General features: G+C 39.5%; 1 protein-coding gene across 3 annotated transcripts in view; it reads left to right on the forward strand.

Moving 5' to 3' along the window:
- Positions 1-8,949, forward strand: part of ETV1 (ETS variant transcription factor 1) — an 84,787-nt gene extending 75,838 nt beyond the window's left edge. For all 3 annotated transcript variants that reach the window (XM_079786465.1, XM_079786466.1, XM_079786467.1), the window contains exons 12-13: positions 2,591-2,692; positions 8,549-8,949. In XM_079786465.1, coding sequence (XP_079642591.1) covers positions 2,591-2,692; positions 8,549-8,770 — 324 coding nt within the window. In that variant the 3' untranslated portion in view covers positions 8,771-8,949. The remainder of the gene's footprint in view (positions 1-2,590; positions 2,693-8,548) is intronic.
- The last annotated feature ends 529 nt before the right edge of the window (positions 8,950-9,478 follow it).

Consider the following 9,478-nt stretch of genomic DNA (forward strand, 5'->3'; position numbering starts at 1 on the left):
AGTAGAAGTTTTTGATGATATTCAAACTTGTTGAGGTGGAAGAGTCACCAAGAAGTCCGAGAGCCATGCCCTGTGATTTCCATTTCTTAGTGTTGCATATCCAAGCATGATTTTTATGAAGAAATTGAATAATACTAGAACTTACACATCATTACATTACAATACATTTTCCTGTTTACTTCATTAGACAGTAACTTCATGCTGTTGTGCCATCGTTTTTTCACTCTCCTCACTACCAGCCAGTTTTCATTGGAAGGAGATGTATAAGGAAGTCACTGCAATTATTGCTCCCGTCGCCCCCACATCCTGTTGGAAATAGTGCCTTGGCTTTTAGTGGTGTTGGGGAGGGCGTCATGAGTCAGTGCTGAATGGACTTTCTTAGTTGGTGGGTGGTCTGAGCCATCCTGGGGATGATTTATTGTGGTAAGAACACTTTAACATGGGATCTACCCTCTTATCAAATTTTTATACGTACAGTACAGTATTAACTGTAGGCACTGTGTTGTACAGTAGGCTTCTAGAACTTGTTCGTATCTCATAGGCATATTGATATGTCCCACTTCCCTCAACTATATGACGAATGTGGTTTACTAATACCACAGTGCTGAGACTTTTAATGGGTATCCTAAAAATTAAACTCTGATTATAGCATTTAAAAACAAAAAGTCATCTTTACCCTAGCTGGTTTAGCTCAGTGGTTAGAGTGTCCCCCCTGGACTGAAGGCTCTTGGGTTTGATTCCAGTGAGAGACACATACCTCAGTTGCAGGCTGAATACCTGCCCGGATCCCCACCTAGTCAGGCCCCTGCAGAAGGCAACTAATTGATGGGTCTCTCTCACATCGATGTTTCTCTCTGTCTGTGTCTCTCTCGCTCCCTCCCACTCTCTGAAAATCAATGGGGGGGAAATATCCTCAGGTGAGGATTAACAACAACAAAATCATCTTTCTTTCCCGGAGACTTCCACAACGTTGTCTTAAAGTTTGTTGCTGCAAATATTTTACTTTCTGCTGAGTTCTAGAAAGGAATCATTTATCAATGAATAAATATCCAGAAATTTTAGTTTAACTTAAGGAGATATTCGTACTTTATTTTCACATCTCGTCTAGGTTCGCATGCAGTTGAGTTGCCTTGCCTATTAAAAACATACAGATGCCCACTGTTACGTTCTTAAAACACATTCTGTTTAGAAAGTATTGCTTTAATTTCTTATTGCCACCTTCCCATTCGATTATTGCTCGGAACATTTACATCGATATGAAGTTTCTCTTTGGAAAGTTAAGATATACCTGCCACTGTGACTGTCTGCTTGGATATATAGTCCTGTCCCTGTTACACCACATTCCTGGGCCTGAAAAAAATATACTGATGCATGCGACTAGATTACATCGTACCTTCCTCAGGGAATATAAATTGGTGAGAGAGAAATTAGAAAGGATCAGTATTTTAAAAAGAAAAGAAAAAAAAACCTGTAGAATGGTTAATCTAATAAAGTGCAGAGACAGAATGATCTCTCTAGAAAGTGTTGCATTTTAGCATATGTGACATGGCAACAACTTGGAATTTCGTGGCCAGGAAAGAAAACAGCGTCCCCATTACATAACACTCCCTTGGGGTTGGCGAAGTATGAATGGCAGCGGTAGTTTCTGCTCAGACTAGTAAAAAGTGGAAATTAATGCGAACGTGACTTTGGCAGCACTGTGCTGTATCATGCTTTAGCTAGCCCCGGGTGGGGGTGCGGTGGGGGATGCATACACATTGAAGAGGGGGGTTTTCCTAAAGCTCCACTGGAGACTGTCTTTGCCGGGGAAGTTGCTCCTCCAAAGCCACATGATAAAGAGCCCTGAGGATGTTTCACTGAACAACAAAGTGGGCATTTCTGCTGTAGAGATTTTTGTTTGTGAACTCATATACATGCTGACCTTTTCCACTTCCTTTTCATTTTGAGCATCCAATTACTGTTCTCTGAATGAATGTGTAATTCTCCAGTTAGTACTGGCTACCATTTTATTGTGATGCTGCTTCGGGCAATAAAAACTACTGGCCGTCCAGATGATTAATTTGTATACTGTTTCTCCTCTGCTATCCACACAGTGCCACTTGTTCATTCTTGTTTCTTTAAAAGAGGAGGATATCTTTTGATCCTAGGATATCTTTTTTCCTTTGGTGTATCATGACCTCAGAAGACACCTTCACAAAGAGATCCCTAAGCCGCTCCTAATCTATCGTGTTTATCTGAAAACGAAGAAGAAGAAAAAACCCACACTGTCTCTCAGAATGGGAAACTTGCCTCATTTTGGTGAATTGCGGCCTGTTCATTCCCGTTGTAAACACATTCCCATATTTCCATTTAATTTTGTATCCAAAACAATGGTGACAAAGAATTCTATTGTGATGTCTCAGGATTACTGCACGCCTGGTTTAAAAAGCAAACCAGGACACAGGAAATGCAGCTGACAGTGGCTTTTGCCTCTTTCATTTGTATGTGTTTTGGAGGGGTTGGAAGTCATTAGTGAATTAGTTATGTTTTCAGTGAAATATTTTGATAAGTTAATATCTAACACTACAATGTAATTCTGTCTTGGTGGCAGGTGGCCCGGCGTTGGGGCATTCAGAAAAACAGGCCAGCTATGAACTATGATAAACTTAGCCGTTCGCTCCGCTATTATTATGAGAAAGGTATCATGCAAAAGGTGAGTAGTTCATACAACATTAAGATTCATTGAAATGTTGCACATAAATGTGCATGTCATACTTTAAAAGCCACATGTTATTGCGTTGCTGAAGAGGGTTTACACTCATTTTAACATATGCGTAGTAAGACTTTCTATGTATAAATTTATGGGCATCATAGACAAATATATAATATTATCATGTAGAAAATAGTAGACTTTCTGGAAGTTTCTATTTCACTGTGTTGGGTAAAAAGGTTGTTTCCGTACTAATATTGCATGTATGCATCCCGAAAAGTTGTTGATATTCAACTACAGTCTCAAGAATTATATAAATTTGAATTCCCTTGCTTTTAGATTCTAACACTAACCCAATTCTTACTTTTATTCCTTATTCTGATTCTTAAAGCATTCAGGATATTTCTTGTCCTCATTCTGAAAAACATTTTTTCTTGCCTGAAACCTCGCCTGCTTTCATTATCAGACAGCTTAGCATCCTAAACCATTTATTAAAAATAAGCATTTGATCTTACTTTATTGGTAGAATTAAGATAAATTTATTTTATTTCAAATGAGTTTCCCTTAATATTCGAAAGTAGCTTTTTTAAAAAGAATGAGATAAAACAAAAAAAAATTACATTTAGAACATGATATATAATTTTTGAAGAAGGAAATGAATACATGAACAAATAAAGATAAAATATTTGGATATTTGCTGTTATTACATTTTCAGCCTCACATGTGTATTCAATTTAATTGTCTTTACTGAACTAAATTTATAATTTATCCATTGTGATCATTGCAGTTTTAGTATGCATGCTTTGGGAGGACATGAATATAGTTATTTATTACAGACTAGAGGCCCGGTGCATGAAAATTCATGCACTGAAGGGGGGGCGGGGTCCCTCAGCCCGGCCTGCCCCCTCTCACAGTCTGGGAGCCCTCAGGGGTGGGAGGCGACCTGACGATCAGGGGAAGGCAACGCCCCCATCACACCTCTGCTGCTGCCACGGCTTGCAGTGCAAGCCTCTGCCAGCCCTGGTTACCTGAGCCTCAGGCGGCCCTGGGTGGCTGGGCAGCCGCCATCTGAGGCTTGCCTGCGCCTTGGGCTGGCCCTGGGGGCTGGGAGACTGAGGGGACTGGGAGACTCTGGAGGCAGGCATGTGGAGTGGCTGAACCCGCCTTGGGGCAGCCCCGGCCGTGCTGCACGCCTGCCACCCCGACAGGGCTGTGGGCACTGGGCGCCGCCATCTTGTGGCTGTGGGTGCCGCCATCTTTGAGGGTGTGACAGTCAATTAGCATATTCCCTCCTTATTGGCTGTGGGCACCACCAACTTTGTGAGGATGTGACAGTCAATTAGCATATTCCCTCTTTATTAGATAGGCTTGTGGGATATGTTTATGTCACCGTAGTTATGCCAAGAAAAGCTAGACCAATTGCTACATGAAACTTACTAGAAGAGAGGGGAACAGCATCGTGGAGTTTCCTGGACCAAAGAAAGTCAGGGCTCCAGAGTGTGCCAGCTTAGAAGTTAAACTTCCAAGATCCTTAAAAGATAAGGCTGAATTAGATTCTCAGTTGCTGCCTCTGTCCCTGAATCTCACCTTCAGAACGTATAACCATTTACTACCTGTTCCTTCTATTCTATCACAACCCTCAGTTCATTTTTAATTCCTGCCTTTCACTCACCACTCCCATTTGCAGCCACATCCTTTCAGATGCATCCCATTCCTTTCATTTCCATCACCATCTCCCAATTCCTGCACATGTGGGGGGCTGACAGTAGGTGCTTAGCAGTTCCCCTGGGCAGTAAAAGAAAATGCAGTCATGATCTAGGTTTGCTAGGTTCTCCTACTAAAGGGTGCACTCTTACCTCAGAAACTCGGTGCAGTTTTTAAATGAAAATTAATGGCCTGAGACACTGGCATTGTACCTGGCACAATAAAAGTTGTCAACAAATGGAGCTCTGAATGCATCTCACACCCGGAAGCCAGTGTGACCCAGGGCATATCTGGGTTTTGTGCCTTGATCCCTATGCTCTTTATTAAAGGGAGCATTCACAGAGAGCCAAAACGTACTGTAAGATCTCTAATCACACCTCAGCTTTTAGACACAGCATTTGACAGGCTGTCACGCCTGGTCTTAAATATTCTCAAAGGTGTTCAAACTTCAACTTATTGCTGTTATAACCACTTCCAGGTTCATATTCATTCATCCAGTTATCCATATCCCATATTTTATTTTAATAAATTAATAAGGGCGATGTGCTATTAAGTAATCAAATAATGGCATAGTGCTGAAATACAGATAAAAATGTTGCTCCTCCCTCACATTTTCCCCTTCTAGTGTAGTTGTCAGAGACAATTATTTGCAACTGTTTATTCATCAGCTAATACAGGATAGCAAGTGGCAAGTATGACAGACCCTTTGGAGTGTCACTGTATAATGTAAGAAAGGGTAGGTCATTTAATGATGAAACATGCAAAAGTTAATGTGTACTTTTAACTAGCACAATCGAGGCTTTTTACAGTTCTTCTGAATTTACTGTTCCTCACACGTGTTGAGCCATCCTACTTGACACTCTTCTCACCCCTGTGACTCCCTCACTGCTCTACTTTTGTTCCCACTTTTCAGAATGTCCTGCCTTCTCATCTTGATCTATTAAAATATGTACCATTCTAATGGGTAAGCAAATTTTAGAACCCTCGTGCACTGCTGGTGGGAATGCAGACCGGTGCAGCCACTGTGGAGAACAGTATGGAGTTTCCTCAAAAAAAACTAAAAATGGAGCTCCCATTTGACCCAGTGATCCCACTTCTAGGAATATATCCCAAGAAACTGAAAACACCAATCAGAAAGGATATATGCACCCCTATGTTCATAGCGGCACAATTCACCATAGCTAAGATTTGGAAACAGCCTAAGTGCCCATCAGCAGATGGATGGATTAAAGAACTGTGGTACATCTACACAATGGAATACTACGCTGCAGTAAAAAGGAATTCTTACCAAATTTTAGTATAGTTATTCAGAGGAAAATTATGCTGTTCTTTAAAAAAAAACTATGATGTAGAATTATGTATTTCAATGTGTAGGAAAATTTTCATATGGCCAAACTTGTTTAAACTTAAAACTATATGTGTATATGGGATATATACACATATAATTTTAAGTTTAAACAAGTTTGCAATATATATATATATATATACACATATATATATTGCAGTTTTATTATTATATATATATAAAGATTTGAAAATAAAAATAACCAAGTGGATGTAAACAGGTAAAAATTACTGATTATTTCAGTAGTTATGAAAGAAATAAGAAACAGTTGAGTAATGATGATTAAACCCTAGAGAGTATATGTGTATACTTCTATTTCATCATTTAGAAATGCATAGAAAAGTACATACAAATGTTTTAACAGTGGTTACTTCTGGATGGTATAATGATAGATCATTATTTCTTTTGGCTTAATCTGTAGTTTTTAGTTTTCCTCCAGGATCCCTGTGCTACTGCTGAAATTTTAAGTTAACACATAATTTAAATATCTAGTCTTTCAAAAAAAAGCACAGTTCAAAAGGAACTTTCTATTTAATTCTGATTGCTCTCTCCTGCAAAATTCATGTTTTATTTATCTCAGCATTACAATTTGAGCATACTTAAAGTATAGCAACTTCCATATTGTAATTGTATTACTAATAATGGAAAGTATCATTTCCTTACATTGGTTATCAGCCCTTATTGTAAGCTCTGCGCATTTAACGTAGTCTAATAAATATAGTACTAGCCCTAGAAATGTTTATTCAAAAGAAAACTAGAAGGAGCAGTGAATCAAGGCCAAGTCCTTAATAGATTTTATAATCTTGATTGCATGCTATACAGTTTAATTCCCCACATTGATTTATGTTATTTCTAATTATAACCAATAGCAAGAGGTCGGACAAAAAAGCTCTCGTAGCCAAAACCAGATAGCTTTTTCTCCACGGCCCCAAACGAAACAAAGCAGGTGATAAAACACTCTGAGATATGAAAGCCATCTATTTTATTTATTTATTTATTTTTTACTCAAAATGCTTTGAACAAAAACAAAAACAAAACCAAAAAAAAAAAAAAAAAAAGGTAAACTAGGACTTAGTATCTTAGCTTTGTTTCTGATATTGCCTATTTTTGTTTTTATGGTAATTTTACAGTTTCACCTTTATGAACCCAATTTCCTTTTTATAAAGGACCAAAGTGAGTAAGTTTATGCCAGGCTCCTCGGTTTGCCTTGCAGGGTACCAGAGACCTCCATCTCAATCTTACTTACAACCGACTTCCTCCATTTACACCCAAACAGGGGGAGCTGAGGGCCGTTTACGAAATGTATCCAAATTCATACAAATGGAGCATTGACCCTTTTCAAACCTAAGCATATTCAGATTATTAGAATTCTCTAAATTGTTTGTCCTTCAGGACAAAAAACCAGGGCAAAATTATTCTAAATCTGGGTCCAGAACAGCATGTCTCTTTGGTAGTTAGTTCTTTCTTTCCAAACATACAGATAGTTCATAAGCCATGAACTCACCGTTCCCCAGATCACAAGGCAACCAGCAGTGCCTTTTTGATGCATAGGAACCCAGAGGTGATTAATTTTCACCTTTTGAAAATGACTGGACTCTGGATACACACACAGAAAGTTACTCCCAAAGTTCATATAATGAATTGTATTGATCTCTACACCACCCATCACCTCGGTTTTGAGAACCTCAGCATTCTTGATTAATAGCGGCGGGGGGTGGAGACCTATATTTGTTTCACTCAATTGTTTATAATTTCCTAGAGAAGCATCACTCTTCAGAATTTAAGTTTGGGACATTTCATTCTCTACAAATTATGCGGCTCCTTTATTTCAGGCAGCTGTCACATTTCTTGCTCTCATTTCCTCCGCATGCATTGTGTATTTTAAATTCCTTTCACTTTTTTACACCTCCTACTTCAATCTGACACTTTACACACATCCTTAACTTCTGTCTAATGCATCTCGCCTTCATTTTTTAAAGTGATGTACCCAGGATAATGCTGCCCTCCTGATCCATCTTTCATTTAAATAAGGCTATGTGTCTTTTTTTTTCTTTTTCAATGAGAATACACAGCAGGGAAAAAACAGACCAAAAAAAAACACCCCACAGTTCACCCTGTGAATCAGTGAATCACTAGTCTAGTCTGATTAGGAACACAACACATTTTTCTTAGGTTTGGAAGTTTACTTTCTCTGCAGTTTCACAAATGTAGTATTAAGAGGGAGACACTGCACCTTAAAGGTCCAGTGAAGTTACAATTAGAGATATTGCTTTTTAAAACAAACAAACAAAAAAAATAATTGTGAGATGCCTGCATGAAATCACTGATTTTTTTTTTTACCTCCAAATGACAAGATAAGCTTACCTTTATATTAAAACCAGCTCATCTTTCTAGCTATATCTGGAATGAATGCAAATATTATTCCGGGTCAACACTTTGCATTTCTTCTGATTGAACTATAATTTATTCCACAAAGTAAAACTTCTTTTGGTCTTTAATGTGTATCTACTAATACTTGGTGGCTTTTTCTTTTGTTATACATTCATTCTGATGGATGAAACGATGTTTCTTTCTTTTCCTTCCCTGTCCTCCATCTGGGATAGTGAAGGTGTGTGTGTGTGTGTGTGTGTGTGTGTGTGTGTGTGTGTGTGTGTATCGAGGTATAATTGACATTGAACACTATATTAGTCTCAGGCATACAGCACAAAGATTCGCTATTTGTAAACATTGTGCAGTCACCACAGTAAATCTGGTTCCTATCCGGTACCGCATTCATAAGGCTGGGTGTTTCTCTTCCATGTTCTCATCAGGTGGCCGGCGAGAGATACGTCTACAAATTTGTGTGTGACCCAGAAGCCCTCTTCTCCATGGCCTTCCCCGATAACCAGCGGCCGCTGCTGAAGACGGACATGGAGCGTCACATCAACGAGGAGGACACGGTGCCCCTGTCCCACTTTGACGAGAGCATGGCCTACATGCCCGAGGGGGGCTGCTGCAACCCGCACCCCTACAACGAAGGCTATGTGTACTAGTCACACCCGGGACAGTCCAGCGGGGCCTCCTCGCACGGCCCTCTCTTTGGAAGATGCGGAGAATCTCTGCATTCTCTCCAGTCTTTGTTGGATTTTTGTTGTTTGTATTTTATTTTTAAATAATAATACACACAAAGGGGCTTTTCCTGTTGCATTATTCTACTATGGTCTGCCATGGACTGCGCACTTTATTTGTGGGTGGGTGGGAGTAATCTAAACACTTGTTGTGTGTAACAGGAAGATAGAGGGTGAAGGGGCGGGTGGGGAGCGGGGAATTCCTTTTTACTTCGGCTTGGGAGGGGGTCCTACAGGTTTTAAGTATGATGAAACTATGTCATGTTCATTTGATTTCATAACAACGTAAGACAATGTTCATGTTCTCTGGGTATCTATGGTACAGTTAATTCACACTGTGTAAATATCCACTTGGAGACCATTTGCCTTGGGCATCTTCCCCTATCATTTCTGAGTCTCTGCAAGGTGTACAAAAAAATCTACTGTAAGTGGCAGTTTAATGTTAGCAATGACTGTATTTGCACCTCTTGTAGAAAGGTATGTAGAGATTGCGTTTGCTGTTTTTTGTTTTGTTTTGCTTTATATTGGGCACCCAGAGGGTGACCACGATATGGGTAATTCTCTCTGCAGTTGAGTAATCACCGTGACTGTCAATGAGAGGCACAATTTTGGACTCTGGCTCCAAACCGAGTC

The sequence above is a fragment of the Cnephaeus nilssonii genome, assembly GCF_951640355.1.
Source record: "Cnephaeus nilssonii genome assembly, chromosome: 12".
Lineage (NCBI taxonomy): Eukaryota > Metazoa > Chordata > Mammalia > Chiroptera > Vespertilionidae > Cnephaeus > Cnephaeus nilssonii.